Source organism: Micrasema longulum, unplaced genomic scaffold (assembly GCF_059751315.1).
Source record: "Micrasema longulum isolate JH-2025_06_02 unplaced genomic scaffold, ASM5975131v1 h1tg002322l, whole genome shotgun sequence".
In the NCBI taxonomy this organism is placed as follows: Eukaryota; Metazoa; Arthropoda; class Insecta; order Trichoptera; family Brachycentridae; genus Micrasema; species Micrasema longulum.
Genome location: NW_028279473.1, coordinates 207,809 through 225,747, shown reverse-complemented (window position 1 = coordinate 225,747; position 17,939 = coordinate 207,809). Strand labels below are relative to the sequence as shown.

The 17,939-nt window shown below is 34.5% G+C and overlaps 2 protein-coding genes across 2 annotated transcripts in view; one reads left to right on the top strand and one right to left on the bottom strand.

Moving 5' to 3' along the window:
• The window catches only part of Raf (serine/threonine kinase raf oncogene), a 34,802-nt gene extending 16,869 nt beyond the window's left edge, over window positions 1-17,933 (bottom strand). The window contains exons 1-9 of the mRNA XM_088239985.1: window positions 17,247-17,933; window positions 13,591-13,782; window positions 11,969-12,087; window positions 11,519-11,639; window positions 8,789-9,023; window positions 7,337-7,449; window positions 6,250-6,470; window positions 4,611-4,702; window positions 1,929-2,104 (exon numbers count right to left, since the gene is read on the bottom strand). Coding sequence (XP_088096111.1) covers window positions 1,929-2,104; window positions 4,611-4,702; window positions 6,250-6,470; window positions 7,337-7,449; window positions 8,789-9,023; window positions 11,519-11,639; window positions 11,969-12,087; window positions 13,591-13,782; window positions 17,247-17,843 — 1,866 coding nt within the window. The 5' untranslated portion in view covers window positions 17,844-17,933. The remainder of the gene's footprint in view (window positions 1-1,928; window positions 2,105-4,610; window positions 4,703-6,249; window positions 6,471-7,336; window positions 7,450-8,788; window positions 9,024-11,518; window positions 11,640-11,968; window positions 12,088-13,590; window positions 13,783-17,246) is intronic.
• On the top strand, window positions 2,355-3,438 carry LOC148272489 (protein GVQW3-like). The gene is given in 4 exon segments (XM_088239977.1): window positions 2,355-2,363; window positions 3,025-3,200; window positions 3,202-3,330; window positions 3,423-3,438. Coding segments are annotated over 4 exon segments (330 nt in total).
• Window positions 17,934-17,939: the final 6 nt, after the last annotated feature.

Below are 17,939 nucleotides of genomic sequence, written 5' to 3'. Positions count from 1 at the left end.
ACATTTTTTTTATTACAGTTATTTGTAACTTGCTTTTATTTTATCAAATATTGATATATTTATCTTGCAATTGTATTCAGTAGACTTTAACTTTCTTCCACCGAAGATAACAATAATAAAAAATAAAATCAGAATTAATAAAAATAACACTTTGAAATATTAAATACACATTACAAGCGCAAAGGACAATCTCACAATTTCAAAATATAAAAATGATACAACAGCCAGTGTAATATTATTTGTATCGATATATATATATATAAACTAAATAATTATGTACAGTGGGTTTCCAAATTAATAGGGAAGCCTATGAAAAAAAAAAATATATATACAAATATATATATTTTTTTTAAAAACCAACTAAACTTCTTTAACACTGGCGATGCGTGAGCTGGTTCTCGGCAGTAGGTATATAAAATTTTGCAAATGTCACAGCGCAAATGGATGCAAGGAAGTGGAGTGAATGGACTGACCTTTTTAGTTGATTTTCTTGTTTTCTCCGAGCTTAGCTGAGGCGGCGATAAGGCGGAGCGAGCGGCAAAACTTCAAACCGAACATGCACTTCGATCGCGGTCAAATCGGACACTGACCCCAGGTGGCAAAATCATCAACTCAATAGTTATTAGAACTATAAAGGTGCAAAAGGGACAGGATTCAAGTGGGCGAGAGAAAAGGAGACAGGCATAGGAATTTATTTACGCTGTGACACATTTTCAATCGGCCTAACCAAATTTTATTACTTTATATTGTGTTTTTTTTTTTATTTATGCTGTTCATACACTCATCTTTTTATTTTTATACCAACTATACTTCTTAACACTGTTTCTATCTTTTATTTCTTTATACTGTATTTTTTTTTAAATTTATGTTTATATACTCATCTTCTTTTTTTATACCAACTTTACTCCTAAACACTGTTCTATCTTTTGTTGCTTTATATTGTATTTTAAAAATTTTATGTTGTTTATTTACTCATATTTTATATAACTTTCATGTATGTAAAAGCCTTGTGGGCGTGAAAAATTAATAAAATAAAATTTAAAAAAATAAATGTCTTATTTCCAAATTCCTTATAAAGTCATACCCACTGCACAACCTTTTATCTTTTGAGGCACTTATCCCCAAAACTAAATAGTATGCCATTTTTGGCCATGTTGTCGGCCTCGTGGTGCAGCGGTCAGACATAGTTGACATGAAATATTTATTTAAAAAGGTGTGTTTACACTAGAATATTTCATAGTCCCTGGACTGGTAACTAAAGCGTAAAACTGATCATCTTACCTTCATGTAACAAAAATGATCAAGATACACTGCGATTGGTATACTAATGCAATGCCCTATGCACCATTGAGTGTGGAAAGGAAATTATGATTATGATGTTTGAAATTTAAAAAAAATAAATGTATCTACGACTTTTTAAAGTTTTGTAATTTTAAAATTACTCTGCGGGTGATGTCACAAGTTCTCTTTGATGAGTTTTGCTGATTGTGATATGGCTTCCCATTAACTGGAAACCTATCACAACACTCTATATTGGTTGATTCGGAAGAACCAGAGACGTCCTTTTTATTTTTATAAAAAACACATTTTCAAGAAACTTTGCCATACAATATAACGCTCTATTTTTTACATCCGATTTCCCGTAGCACTAAAATTCCTCATTTATAAATAAATAAATAAAAGCCATAATGCTTGAGTTTACTGTTTACCATATTGATGTACCATATGTATGTTGTTTTTTTTTTCATTATTTTTTATGTTTCTGATTATTTGTGGTGATATACTCATGTGTCTGTGTCATATAATAGCTCGTCCCATCTCAACACAGGACTTTATGTCCCATGGAGTTGGGACTTATGTCTCAAATAATGTACAGTAAACTTATGTATGTGAATAAAATAAATAACTGAAGTATATATAACAGTAACCTGGTCCTTGTTGTTAATGTTAGCATAAGGCAGTTGACCGGCTAACAATTCGTACAGAACAACTCCAAAGGCGTACACGTCAGATTGGAAGGTATACGGGGTAGACTCTTGCATCCGGATCACTTCAGGGGCCATCCACAGGATGGATCCTGTCGGCTGGTGGGATTGTTGACTCCCTAAAAATTACAAAAGAGAATAAAAAAGAGAATGGGCAATTATCATGGATTTTTTTTATTAGCTAATAAATTAATCTAAAAAATCACAAGCCGATCGGTACTATTCTTATTAAAATCTGTTAAGAAATAAGGGAGATATAAAGGATTAAATTCTAGTAATTTGAATGGTGCCAAAAACAAACAATTTGTGACGTCACCAAGTATGACGTCTTCGGATGTTTTGTGAAGTCATCTGATTTTTTTTTCATCAATGTCTATTGTATAGTATTGTAGATAGCTTCTTTTTTCTATGTGTGTTTGTTTACATTTACGGCGTCCTGTCACTTATCAAACGCTACAAGTTGTGATTTTTGATTTTCATGATAAATTGATGATTCAATTTACCATTATCATAATAAATTAATATTTAGAAGAGGTTGAAAACCATAAAATAATAAAAGAAATTTGAGATGTAAGATGTAATCCGTTTTCACTTTCATCTGTCAGTGCCTGGAACTGAAGTGTGGAGTGGGTAAGGGGGGGCTTAAGATAGTATGCATAGAAAACTCTCCTTATATTTCTATCTGTGGCCTGTGGCATTACCAACATTAAAATAAATGCATAACTCGTGAACTTCTGTGACAACATTTATTACCAACTTACGAAACGATTGTTTTCGAATGACCTTATTATCCAAACTAAAATAATTAATGAAAATATTCATTATAAGAGAATGGAGAATCTTTAAAAAATCTTTTATTTGTAGAGTAGGTTAAATCCGATATTCCTCCCGAGTGATAATACCCTATTGTCTGTGGGTCCGCATAATCAAATATTGCCAATCAAACATGTTCTAAAGAGGCATATTATTTTTTCGACCGACAGTTAATATTTATTCATATTAGCTGTCCGTCGAAATGTAAATTGACAAAATCACTGAGCAACGACTCAATATCAAGTTTTTGGTGGAGCTTGGGAAAAGTTTGCATGAGATTACGGATATATTGAGGGCTGTTTATGGTGATAATGCTCTGGAAAAAACATCAGTTTTAAAGTGGATAAAGCGTTTTAAAGATGGCCGAGATGCCACCCAGGATGATGCGAGATCTGGACGACCTTCGATCGTGTGATCGTTGAAAAACTGTGCGAACGATCGCTGATGGACTAAACTTAGGTAAATCAACAGTGCACACAATTCTATCTGAACATTTGGGTTTAAAAAAATTCTGTGCCAAAATCGTGCCCAAGTTAGTGACGCCGGATCATTCAGCGTTTGTTGTCTGTGAATTGTTGACGAAAAATTAAATCACTATCCTTGAATATCCTCCTTATTCGCCAGATCTCGCTGCCTCTGACTTTTTCCTTTTCCCAAAATGCAAAATAGTGATGAGGGGACACCACTGGGAGGTTGTGGAAACAAGAAACGACGAGGAAACTAAAAAGCCCAACTGCTGAGGACTTTCAGGGGTGCTTTTTTATTTAGTCTTAAAATAGTACAAAATAGTAGTCTTAATATATGAATGTCCTAATAATAACTTAGAACAGTGGAAAAGAAGATAGGACAAGTGCCTAGCAACAAATGGAGAGTATTTTGAAGGAGAAAAAATTAATGTAGATGGAATTTAGTAAAATAAAGTTTTTATGACCCTAGCTTGCGTATTTATCGGACACACCTAGTACAGTCCACTCGGACACAGACAAAACCAATAAATAAAAAAAATATGTATCAATTGTAATGGCTGCACCTAGGGAATGCAATCCCACAAGATAATTTCAATACAGGTATTTGCGGGACCGAGCCATCTTAGTCTTAGCGGGATCCAGCAGTGTGAACTTAGACCTCGGAAATCAATCGTAATAAAGACCTATAGACCTTATTTTCGTGGTTTTAATTTTAACCCAAATCCAACAAGCTTCTTGGATCATCTTAAGTGGTTTATACTTTTAGATATAAATTGACATAGAATAAGATAACACACAAGGCATAAATTGACATGATAATATAAACATCAGAAACGTAAATATAAGTTTATATCGATGGCCATAAGTTGACAGCTTGTAACTGACATTTCAGAAATAGAGTTACTGACATTATTGTCACTAGTCAATAAACAATATAAAAAACCTAGAAAGTTCAGATTACTTTGATTTATTTAAAACAATCAATATTCAATGAATAAATCACTGCGTCGCGTCATAATTACAAGTTTTAACGGGCACGGGCCACCGCATTCACGCTTCTCTGTAATCCTGCCAGTCCAGCGGGATCCTGCAAATTTTTTGCCGAGATTAGCCCCGAAAAATGTGTACGGGATCCCGGGATTGCACTCCATAGTTGCATCCTATTAGTCGTTTTTCTAGGTACTGCTGCTAAAGGAAAAAATTCAACAGGCATATTTCTGGAGTATTTCGCAAGATTCAAATTTCATTTGTTTTCTTCATCTGACTTCTGTCAAAACTCTTTTTGCACAGCACAGCACCGCTACATAATCATGTCTCAATAATCAATGAAGGAGTATTATTTTACCTGACCACCGAACCTTGGCAGTAGCAAGACCGAAATCTCCGATCTTCACAGACAAGTCATCGTGCAAGAATATATTGTTTGACTTCAGATCTCTGGAACAAATCATTAAGAACTACAAGTTAATTTAAAAATATTTTTATTGAACAGTATACAATTTATATACATATAAGGGTGGGCATATTACCTTAAGGAAATTTCTTTCTACTTAAACAAGGTGTACTATGGTGCAAAAATATAACTTGGATAAGTAACTATAATCTGTTCATTATTACAAGAACTTCCATATAAACAAACCAGCCGCGTGATATCTGACAGAGAATAGCCTATTTCACACATATCATCTTAATCTGAAGGGCATGGTAAAATTAAGGTGAATTGACATTTATTATATTTGTTTGTACATATTTAAATTTGATAATCTTTATGTTTTTGTTTTTTTTTTATATAAAACTCCATCGTAAATAATTTTTATAAAAATATCAATAAAAACGCCACAGTTAATATATATCGTTATTAAACATCTCTCCAAAAATGTTTGCAGGAGACAAAATTAGCAGTTCACAATGGAGTTCTAGTGCCACCTTTAATGTATGGGAACGAAGTATGGAATTGGAAAAATAATTATGAAAGTAGGTTAACTGCTGTCGCGAATGCGATCCCTCAGGCGAATGTGTGGTAAAACGATGTATGATAGGTGCACAAATGTCGAGATCCGTGAACTGTGTAAGGCTGACTTGCTTTATCGACAGAATCAAGAAAGGGGTGCTGTGTTGGTTTGGACATGTAGAGCGAATGGATAGCGAAAGAACAACTAAAAGGATCTACGATGCGAATGTTGATGGATACAGAAAACGAGGAAGGCCGAGAAAGACATGGCATGATTGAGTCCATCAAATACATAAAGATGGACATGTCAAGTAGGATGTCATGTTCAAATATGGGCGGAATGTTACACAGTGTGTAAAGTGCCCACTTAAACAAGCCAATGACAGGTCATAAGCCTGTAGATGCCTAGACCTCTATATAATCTTCTCTAAAATGTTCTTAAACTCTGTTTCAATATGTTAATATTAACAGCTCCCAGGGAGTTGAATCCAGTACTTGTCTACAAAAATTTGGACACATTCAAAATATTGTTAAATGTTATTTAAATCTATATTAAGCTAGGGTTTCCTAGGACAGCGGTGCCCGTATTTTAACGGCCGTAGTGAACGGTGATGCAGCGGACAGCCGTCGTAAGGTGATTAGAAAGTGGTTTCCTAGGAAAACGGTGTTAAATGGTGTTGATAACACCGTTTTCTAGAAACCACACTCTAGTCACCTTTACGACGGCTGTCCACTGCATCACCGTTCACTACGGCCGTTAAAATACGGGCACCGCTGTCCTAGGAAACCCTAGCTTTAGCCTCTCATTAGGTGCTCAAAATAAGAGCTAGATTACAACACGTCTAGCAGCTACAAAGTGCGTGAACGGTTAAAATTTGAGACCCGTCTAAAACATCTTAAAAAAAAGAGTTTTTATTATTTTACCAAAATACTTAAAATTTTAGACATCCGTCCGTCCTCTCTGCCTGCCCCTATGGAGAAATGGTGTGATGGTAGCAATTGTAGTAGCGTATCACATATCCGCAATACTGACCTGTGTATGATGTTCTTGGCGTGTAGATAGTCCATTCCCTGCGCCGTCTGCCGGGCGATCTCGATCAGCATCAGCAGCTGGAACTTGGTCTCGAAGACGTGCAGGTGCTTGTACAGGCTGGAGCCCTCGCACCATTGCGTCACGATGGCCAGTGAGGGCTTGGAGACGCAGCCCATGAACAGCAGAATGTTACAGTGGCGGGTCTTCCGCAGTACGGCCACCTGGCACGACAATAGTACATTAAGGATACACAGCAAAAGCAAGAATAAAAATCATAGTAACGAGAAAATGTTTTAAAAGGCTATAAATAAATGGATAGTGGAGCTAGGTATAAGTAAAATGGATTGTCTCATTCGCCCAAACCAATATTGAATCAACTGCTCCACAAGTGTATAGTTTATGTTATGTTTTTGTTATTTTCATTGTGTTTTGTAAAATAAATAATATAGATGTACATAAATACCCAGTTTTTAAAACTGTCTGATTATTTTGTTAATTATCTCTGTTTATCAAGTTAGTCTTCTTTGTTTATTCTCAAATTTAAAAACATTTCAAAAAGTATATTGTTAAGTGTCCTCGGCACAGGTAACCCCAGTGAGGTCACATTTTTTTTATTATTAATTATAGTTTGTAAGAGAAAAATATGAATAAATAAAATATTCGTGGAATACTGGGTTCAAATTTGGAATAAAAAAGGGTTTCATTTAATGTAAAATATGTTTTAAAATAAAATCACATAAAACTATGTACGATAGGTGCACAAATGTCGATATCCGTATATATCTGTTCTTTTCACTTTCATACTAATATGTAAAGATATTTTTGATATTTTTCTTTTTCTTTTTCTTCTAAAAATCATTTATATATTTTTTGCAACTTCTTTGTAAAATACATGTCTGTCTTTATTTGTATATATGTATGTAAAACATGTAAAAGTGTCACCTTTGAACTTAATCCCAACTTCAATCAAGTCCAAATTTAGTAAGAATGGTTAGTTGAAGGATCACAAGAGCATCATAAGTGGAATGTTAAACGTTAGCAATGGCTAGGATACAACTAACGGAGTGTCTCATTTTAAAAAATGTACCTCATTTTTAAAGGCTTGTAATTGTGCCGCAGAAGGAGTCTTCACATTGAGGGTCTTCACAGCCACGGGACCGTGCCAATGGGCTTTGTACACAGTTCCGAAACTCCCCGATCCTATGAAAAAACAAGAAAATTGATGACAAAGTTTACGCGGCTGAACCAATCGCATGCGCAAATGTCATAAGGAAGTTCAGTGCTATGAAAAATTGTATATAAACTATTTTTTCTTACATATGGTAAAAATTAGAGCATTTAATTGTAAGGTAAAATTTTTCCAATATGTATTTATTTATTTCTTAAGTTTTTAAGCTTATATTACATCTATACAGGGTGTTCATCAAACCCTGTCACATCCGAAATCACGATGATCAGTATGAGCAAGAAGACATATTGACACATGAAAAAAATTTTTTAGAACAAATAAAATTTAAAAAAATATAATATAAGAAACAGCAAATGGTTTCTGACTTCTGCAATGGCGAAACAAGGAGAGGGGGAGGGGAAGTCTGATACGCCAAAGATGCGCGGCCGCGCTCCTCTCGCTTCTCCTCTGCAGAAGTAAGACACCATTTGTTTTGTTTAATATTTTATTTTTGAAAATTTTCTTTGTTCTAAATATTTTTTTAAATATGCTAATATATCTTCTTGCCCATACTGATCATCGTGGTTTCGGATGTGACAGGGTTTAAAGAACACTTTGCATATATAAAAATGAATGCATGTGGATGCCCAATTTTAAAAAAATGCCTATGTCCAATTTTACCGGTTTTGAGTTGGCAACACTGCCGTGTAGAGCATTTTGTGAACTATACATTTTACCTAAATTTTTCAATAAAGAATACCCATATAGAATGTTTTATTTGAAAAATGATTTAAAAAATATTATTATAATTTCGAAAAATAAGTATTAAAAATCTCTTAGCCCAAGAGTTTTTTCCCTGAGAAAAAATCCCTTAGTTCTTTACATACTTTGAAAAAATCCACAAGTCCTGACCATAGGCTTAAGTCCACTTTTTACAAGCAATAATTTTGTAACTAAACATGTAACAATTTTGTATTTTTTTATCTTTAAACAAAGAAGAAGAAAAACATTACCATACGTATTTTCAATTTTCCTAAATTCTGTTATTTAACATTTCAGGAACAAAATAAACACTTAAACTTGAAAAGTCTCAGAACTACAAAAATTAAGTTAGGCATTTTTTGAAATTGGGCATCTATGTATGTGTGTTCTTTATAGACTCAATAACTACTGGACAAATTTACATGTGATTTTTTGAAAAATAATCTAATTTATGTGAATTAGGTTTAAACATAATAATATCTTCAATATGTTCATCAGAAAAAAATTAGGAGCGAATACGTGTTTTTCATCCAACTTCCAGGGTTATGTTAGACTAAAATGCATATTCCTAAAATCGATCAATGATCAAGTCAATGGGGCAAGTCTCACCTATCCTGGGGCCGATCAAGATCTCCTCGGCGTGTATGACCCAGTCGTCGAGGCTCTCGCGCGGCGACAGCAGGTTCTTGTTGGACTCGTCAGCGCTGCGGGCGCGCGGGCGGCGCGGGCGCAGCGAGCCGGTGGGCGACGCCTGCGTGGAGTGCGCCGCGCGCGCGGCCCCCGGCGGCGACAGCGGCGGCGCCGCCGGCCCGCGTGTGGCGCCCGGGGTCCTGTTCCCCTCATACTGGGAATGAAACAAAGTGATTAATGTAAAACAGCATTTATTGACATTGTTTCTGGCCGATTGTCAATCTTTTCCATCCTTCCCTCGACCCATCCTTATGGTACCTACCTAACATCAAAATAGAACATTTAGATTTGGAACATAATAAACAATATTTTGACATTAAATAACATTACATAAGAATTCTTGGAATCATCGCGCGTCATTGTGAAAGTTATTATAATAAATCATTAAATATCATAATTCATAATGAACTTTCATCATCGAGTGCCCAAATAGAAGATCATCCTCATCGCATCAAAGGTAGGTCAATTTCCATGCTCCTATCCTTTCTCAAATATTCCAACCTTACTCAAAATTTAATGATATTCATTTTAAAATTGAATATGAAGAGGATACAAAAATGTGTTTTTAGTAGTTATCTTGAGAATTTTGGTTTTTCAAGTAAAGCTGGATAGTGAATACATTTCACAGCCTTGATTTTTTGGAGTAGGCTTTTTTTAAAATAAATTAAACCAAACGACAGGCTTACAAAAGCCCCAAGGGATTGGCCATTTAAGATTTATACACGGTGTTTTAGAGTCGGATTGCAAAACTTCAGAGGAACATTTATTTATTTATGCTTTATTAAGTTAGTTCATAACATCTTAAGAACTAATGAAAACTTTTAATAGCATTACAATTTTTTTATCAAAATTCTTCAGTAACATATTTTTTCAAATTAATTTGAAATATTTCAATCTCCTTTATTTCTTCAGGTAACTAACTCATTGTACAGCTTCAATCCCTTGTACAATGAGTTTTGAGATTCTGTTTTTCTCCTCTTGGTAATCTTTTTTTTTTTATCCCTTGTCTCATATGTACATTGACATTGTTGGTTGAATTTTATTCATCCCCTTAATTATTTTATGCATAAAAATTGCTACATTATATTTAATTTGCTGCTTTGCTGTGAGCAAGCCAATTTCTTTGTGCATTCTTCCTACATTATAATAGATATTTCTTTTGAGTATAATCCATCGCCTTATTTTGAAGAATTTGTATATTTTTAATTTCTCCTTCATTACATAAAAAAAGAATGGAAGAACAGTAATTGATGTGTGGACATATTATTGTTTGTCATGGTAAACTATAAAAAAATACTATAATTTTAAATAAAAAAATTAACTATTATAATTTGAAAATGGAGACAATCATTAATGTCATGGCCTAATATCCTTTCAACAAACCCTTACTTCTCTCCTACCCAGCCCCAGTATATCAGTATGCGTCCGGAGCGTATTGCTTTGTTGGTCACATACATTTTTAATCAAAGTTGTGTAAAAAATTAGATTTTCCGAAAAGTTAATTTAGGTATTTTAAAAATTACTTTATAAAAAACGTTCTTCAGAAGTTTCGCGGTATGCCCTGAAAAACCACGTATAAAGTACATTGATTGAACTAAATCTAAACAATCTTGGAAACCATTCAAAATTACAGTATACTGATAGCATGATCTAGGCAGACACAGCAAGTGTGTCATTACAATATTTGAGTTTGTCCAAATGTTTGTAGACAAAAGACTGGATTTTACTTCCCCGGGAGTCGTTAAGATTAACAAATAACAACAGGGATGGAGAATACCTTAATTAAGGAGGTATGGAAATCTAGGCATTTACAGGGCTTATGACCTGTCATTGCCTGGTTTAAGTGGCCACTTTACACACTGTGTAACATTCACCATTTTGCCTATGTTTGGAACATCCATATTTCTTCAATTCTTTCATTTGTTGACTTTTTGTGAAGTAAAAGAGCTGAAACCTTTATCATGTGAGTGAGATTCATCCGGCTGAATCAATTCACCTACTAGGCAACGCCTGAAAACAATGAGGAACTTCAGCCCAAATTTTTGTCCAAAATTTTGTAGACAAGGACTGGATTCAACTCCCTGGGGAGCTGTTTATATTAACATATTACAACAGAGATGAAGAACATTTAAGAGAAGGTAATATTGAAGTCCAGGCATCTACAGGGCTTATGACCTGTCATTGCCTGGTTTAAGTGGCCACTTTACACACTGTGTAACATTCACCATTTTGCCTATCCATTTTGAACATCCATATTTCTTCAATTCTTTCATTTGTTGATTTTAGTGAAGTTAAAGAGGTGAAACCTTTATTGTTGTGAAGAGACTCACCTGACTGATATTTTCACATACTAGGCAACGCCTGAAAACAATTTTCCAATTTTAAAAACTTCTTCTTGGACCAGTTGGTTTCATTACAATATTTGAGTTTGTCCAAATGTTAGTAGACAGGTCATAAGCCCAGTAAATGCCTAGACTTCCATATTTCCTTAATTAAGGTATTCTCCATCCCTTTAATCTAAGTGTGTCATCTTTCAACCGGGAGACAATTAAACATTACTTCCTTGTTCTAATTTAAGTTTATCTATTTGAATATATTTCGTATCAACGTGTAAGATTATTGAACGGAGTTCAAAAATAAATTATTCACCTGTAGGTTCATCCGCTTGGCAGCGTGTTGGTGCTCCGCCAGGGTCACCGGCCGAACCATGTTAATACAAACATTGGGAGCCGAGTTAGACCTGTCTTGTTGGTTGAGCGATCTGGGGTGCCTAAACAAATGGAACACTCAGTGTAATCTTCATACTGAATAGCCATAAAAAATATTATAAATAAATTAAAGAACCTGTCTGTCAGCATCATTTTCAATCCACATGTGGAATAGGGAAATATGTTTTTTTTTACAATTTTAAATCAATAAGGGTCTATGAAATACTGACAGGTAAAAAAAATATTTTTTGTACATAAGTATTTGCAATATAAAAAATATTTTTAAATTTGTAATTTTAAATTCCAGTGAAAACGGTTCATTGCATCGGCCACGTCAAACAGGGGTTTTGCAGTATGTTTTTTTAAGCAAAATTCAATAAAGGAAACTCACTTATTGTTTTGCTGCGCCATCTGCTGGTATTGAAAGTTGGGAGGGAAGTGCAGAATACCAGCTTGGGTCTCCGGATTCTGTGCCAGGAGCGCCGCATAGTAGGTATCCGTCATTCGCACCTGAAATTATTAAAATACATGTAGAAAGATGTTTTGAGTAGTAAAGGGTCTGATAGAATGTTCTGAAGTAACTTCGCCTGATTTACCTTATCTTCTACACAAAAACAACTCAAAGAAATATAAATGTATACCACTTTCGGTCGAGGTTCTTAATTCCGTGAACGCGCATTTGCGGTCACAGGCCATAACTCTGAAAGTGAATAAATGTTTGGAAGAAAACTTAAAAACCATCAATTCTGTAAATCATTTCAATGAATCCGTTATATTTTACAAAAAAAAAATGTTTTACTAAAAAGCCGTTTCCCGTAAGGATAGGCAGAGAGGATAGAATGCCATATCACTCTGTCTTTGCATACAGACCTCACTTCCTCTGTATCCATACATCTTCTGATGCACGCACACTGATTATTTAGACTTTTGAAATGTCCATCACTACAGAAGTATTTTTTTGATTTAGTTATGCTATATGTTTCTCGGTCCTCCTCTATTTTTGCATCCATCGAAACAAAATCAATCAGTGGTAATGCATTAAGGATGTTAGGATTCATTCTGCCTGGGTTTTTGAAAATACCCGCATACTGAGAACTCTTTACAACTTCTTGGTGCAAAGTAGACTCGAGAGTGGCTCGATTATTTGGGGGCCACATGAACTGAAGTACTCTCTTATGATAGAGAAAATCCAAAAGAAGTTTCTGAGATATCTCTATGTGAGAGAGTGCGGGTATTATCCTCGGCTCTACCCAACAGAGTTTCTCCAGGGTATGTTTGGCTACAACAGTTTAGAGACTAGAAGGAATGTGTATTTGACTACACATTTTTATCGATTGTTGCGCGGTGTGGTCGATAATCCTGAGATTATGATGAGCATTGGTTTAATTACCTAAAACAGCGTCAGCATAGATTGTTTCATGTTCCGATATACAGGACCAACCTGCCGACGGTTATGCCTGTTGCAAGGGCTACCGCTATGCTGAACAACATCGCTGTGGATATTGATCTGTTCTATGTATCCGAAGGGGTTTTCGGGAGCAGGATTCTTCTACTACTTTGACATGAGTCTCTTTCAAGTATTGTTTTATTTTTATAATATGTACGTATTGAATGTATGTTTGTAATGTATATGTTATTTTTAAATAAATTAATTGAATTGAATCACCCATTGTAAATCTTTTTAGCCATTCTTTCTTGATTTAGTTGATAATGCTCATCTCAGACTCACATAATGTACGGATCTCGACATTTGTGCGCCTGTTGTGCATATTTTTACCAGACATTCGCCTGAGAGATCGCATTTTGACAGTGTTTGGCACATTTTCATCTTTATTTTTCCAATTTCATAATCCGCTCTGTACGTAAGAGTCCGTACCTCGGTATCCATATAAATGAAAATAAAAAAATCTTTAATATTTATTGTTCCGAGTTTGTTTCCCTTTTTAAATCCAGTAAACCTTGGTCGACTGGATATGGATTCTCCGCAGTGCGCATTACAAATAAATAAATTACCTGATGACACATGCTGGGCACCTTGTCCGCACAGCGCTGGTGGAACTTGTAGTTGCACTGGCTGCAGTAGAAGCCGGTGAACAGCAGGCGTCGACAGCACTCGCAGAAGGCCAGCGTGAAGAACGTCTTCCGCATGAACTGGTGCGAGATGTGCGACATTATGGGCAGGTTGTCCAGCGTGCGAACCGTCACCTGGGAGGATTATACGGGATAATTTAAATATATTAAATTGCATTTTGCAAATGCACTCACACAAAAATACTGGGAAATTGTGGTTATTCATTATAATATATATAAATAATATAAATAATTATAAAACAACTTTATTTTTAAGCACTTATTATTTTATTTTATTTCTACTGACCGGTTTCAAAGATAGCTTCTTTATCAAGGCATAATTAACTAATATAACTAAATATTTTCTTTATGTAAAATCACTACATAAGTTTAATCTGCTGACCGGTTTCAGAACATGACTGTTCCTTTATCAAGGGTAAAATTATCGAACACTAAATATTAAGTACCTAAAACACATCATCCGCTAATACGTGTTTTTTTCTTGTCCAGGCTACCATTTCTCATAAAATGCACGAAGGTTTACCACAATGCATGATGCATGATGCCAGTAGTCCATTTTTTGCCGACATTTTCATGAATAATTTAAAAAATAAGATCATCATCATCATCATCAGCCGTCTCTTGTCCAATGTTAAAAATAGGCCTCCCCTTTAGTCTCCATATTTCCCTATCCTGAGCCAACCGCATCCAACCACTTCCTACAACTCGTCTTATGTCATCAGACCACCTTATCTGAGGCCTGCCGACACTTCTTCTACCCGTTCTGGGTCGCCATTCCAGGACTTTTTTGGTCCATCTAGAGTCTGTGATTCTGGCTATATGACCAGCCCAGCTCCATTTCTGGTTGGCAGCCCTATGGACCACATCGGTGATCTTTGTTCTCGCTCTAATCCATGTATAGGTTTTTCTGTCTCTCAACGAAATACCCAGCATTCTCCTTTCCATGGCTCTCTGTGTCACTGATAATTTGTGTAAAAATTTTTTCGTGAACACAAAAGTTTCACAGCCATATGTCAGTACAGGGAGAACACAAGCATCAAAAAGTTTCTTCTTTAAGTAAATTAAATACTTCGGAGATTTTAGGATATATGAGAGCTTACCAAAGGCGGCCCATGCTAAGCCTCGCCTTCTTTCTATTTCTACCTCTTGATTATCTTTGCCGAGCTTTATTTCATGTCCTAAGTATATATAACTATCAATCTTTTCATTATTTCTCCATTTACTAAGATGTTACATGATTGGTTTGCATCACTCATTACTTTAGTTTTTGAAGCATTCATTTTCAAGCCTATTTTCAGGGATGCTGTATTAACTTCGTTTATCATGTTTTAGAGTTCTTTCTCATCTTTAGCAAATAGGACTATATCATCTGCGAATCTGAGATTGCTAATGAGTTCGCCGTTGATGTTAATACCCTTGTCGTTCCAGTCAAGAGTTTTGAAGACAAGATAAGATATTCAATGATAATTCCCCACTTATATTTCAATATGTTACCAATTAAAAATACTCGGTACTAGCGCTTTCACCCTCTGATGGGCATCTTCAGACTGGTAAATATTATACAATGCAAGGAAGTGTACCAAGTATTTTAAATCGGTAACTTATTTGAAATATAAGTTTAAAATAAAATCATTATAATGGAATTCCATCAAGAATTGTCAATAAATAAAATAAATCAAATTAATTTTCTGGATTTAACTTTGACCGTTATTAATAATAGGATGACGTTTGATATTTTCCGTAAACTAACATACACTGATGCGGTAATTCATAATAGTTCCACCAATTATTAAACCTGCATTCTACACAAATAATAATATGGGAACACTGTTCAAAAATCACAAAAACAAATTCCATAAATATAATAAATCTGGGATATAGCAATTAAATTGTAATGATTGCGATTCAATCTACATTGGAAAAACTAAAAGAAACTTTAATACTAAAGTAAAAGAACACTTAAGATGCTTAAATAATTTTAAAAAAAACGGAATTCGCAAACCATCTGATAAAATAATCATAACTTCAATACACTGGATTAAAAGTACTTCATGTTGAAAATAAAATATTAAAATTAGGCAACTTAGAAATGAAAAAAGCAATCCATAGTAAGAAAAAAATTCATTGATAACCAAATAAACAATATTTCTTTTAGTCCACTCCTGTCTAACTTCGAAAATAATCATATCAAATTACCACCCTTTTAGGAAAAAAAAAGTTTATTTATTGGCTCCACGTGTAGTATTTAGTAAACATGATAGGAAAGAATTCATTAGTTATGCAAACCTTGACGAAGTAGCTTGTTTGCTTTGAAACCGGTGGGTGGAAATAAAATATTTAAAAAAATTAAAAATTAGTGGCTAAAAACAAAGTTGGATTATTTATTTTATCATAATAGTTCTAATCCATCCTATATACCTCATAAACCCTCCACTTTTAATTCTATGGTTCATTGTTTAATAAATATTAACAAAATATAACTATAACATCTTTGTTCAGAATATAAATATAACAACAGTTCTTATTTAATATAATAAAACAAATTGCTTAAACGAATGGTTATAATACGCAGCTTATATATTATATTTTCAATAAAAAAGTAAAACAAAAAATCACAGCTAAGTATTTATACTCTCGTTCTGTAAATAAAATCAAACCATATGAATGGAGAAGAACTTTGTATGCTGATAATTTTTTAGCTAATAATATTTTTTATTCCTTTCAGACTAATATTTCACTTCACTTTTCTCAGGAGAGAACGTTTTCCATTCCTCGACATAGCACATCATTTTTCAGCCATTCCTTTTTTGTTCGAAGTGCCAGACTTTGGAATAATCTACATCTTCATATAAAAAATTCTGCTTTGGCCACTTTCAAGAAATGCCCTTGACAACCTCGAAAAAGCAATTAAATATATATAAAATATAAAATTAAATAAAAATTAGAAAAAAATTTTTAATTAAATCATTAAGTAAGTGAGAGACGTTTGGTTTAGTCGGGCGCCAGTTATCCCTGAAACATTACTATATACCCTTAGAAAGCTAACCTCCTTCATCTATATGTATATAGTATACTCATCAAATTATGTTATATTTATTTATCAAATTTAAAGATAAAAAAACCTGTTCTTTGTCCAAAAACATGTAAAATGTATGTTTTATTTAGTGAATTTTTTAGTATTAAATAGTTCTTTGTCAAAAAACATTTAAATTGAAAAAATATATATTACCAATATATGTATTTTTGAAAAATAAAAAAGGGTGCTTAGTAAAAAAAAAAATTGTAAAATGTATTCCTCTGCATGGGATTTCTCTATGAGGAATACATTATGACCAAATCATGCATATTTTTTTCAATGAAATACATGATAAATAAATAAGTTTATATTACAAATACCCTGCAATTGTATTACCAATGCAGTGCTCTATGCACCATTAAACGTGAATAAGGAAATAATTATGGTTTAGTACAATTTAATAGCTGTTTATTTTTGTACCTCGAATGTGATGTTTTTGCAGATTGTGATTTTGGCATTGACCCGATGACATAAAAATGATGAAATGTTGGGTTATGTTTACCTCTTCGGCGTCTATTAATGTGATGTCTACATCCCAAGGAATCGGATAGTCCGTAGCACTTCTGACAACTTCGCACATTTCACAGGTCAGATTTCTTAACTTAAGAGCTTTGGAGAGAGCCTCTCTGAGAGTGACTCCCTCCTTCACTTGCACGCTGGTCCGTTGCTGGTTGGGAAGATGAGCACGCAAAAACACTTTGGGCAACCGAGTCAAGGTGTCGTATTTCTTTACGTTGTCCTCGTGGAAGGAACTGTCGTCATTCCTGTCCGGAGATTCAGTCTGTATTAGTTCTATCAGTTTGTGTTCCTCCAGCTCGAGGTTGTGCAGCTTGGAAGTCAGCTCCTGGTACTCGTTGAGGTACATCGAAGGGGGATGCTGAAATCCCGCGAACTTGGCATTGAGTGCGTCTATATTTTCGCGAGTCACGTTGATAATACTTTGGATATTCCTAAGCTCGTACGTCACCGGATCTGCCAAATCCTCGCTGTCCGTCGATGTAGACATGTTATCACTATTGAAAGACAGCGTGGGAATATTTCCATTAAATCTTCTAGTACTATTTTCTTTTTCTCTAGTAACTGCCATTGTTCTCACCATAGAAAGACCGACATGACAGGTAGATCGGACAGTGACGTTTTGTTCCTAAATGCACTCCGTTCTTTGGTCATTTGATAAGGAAGAATTTAACCATTA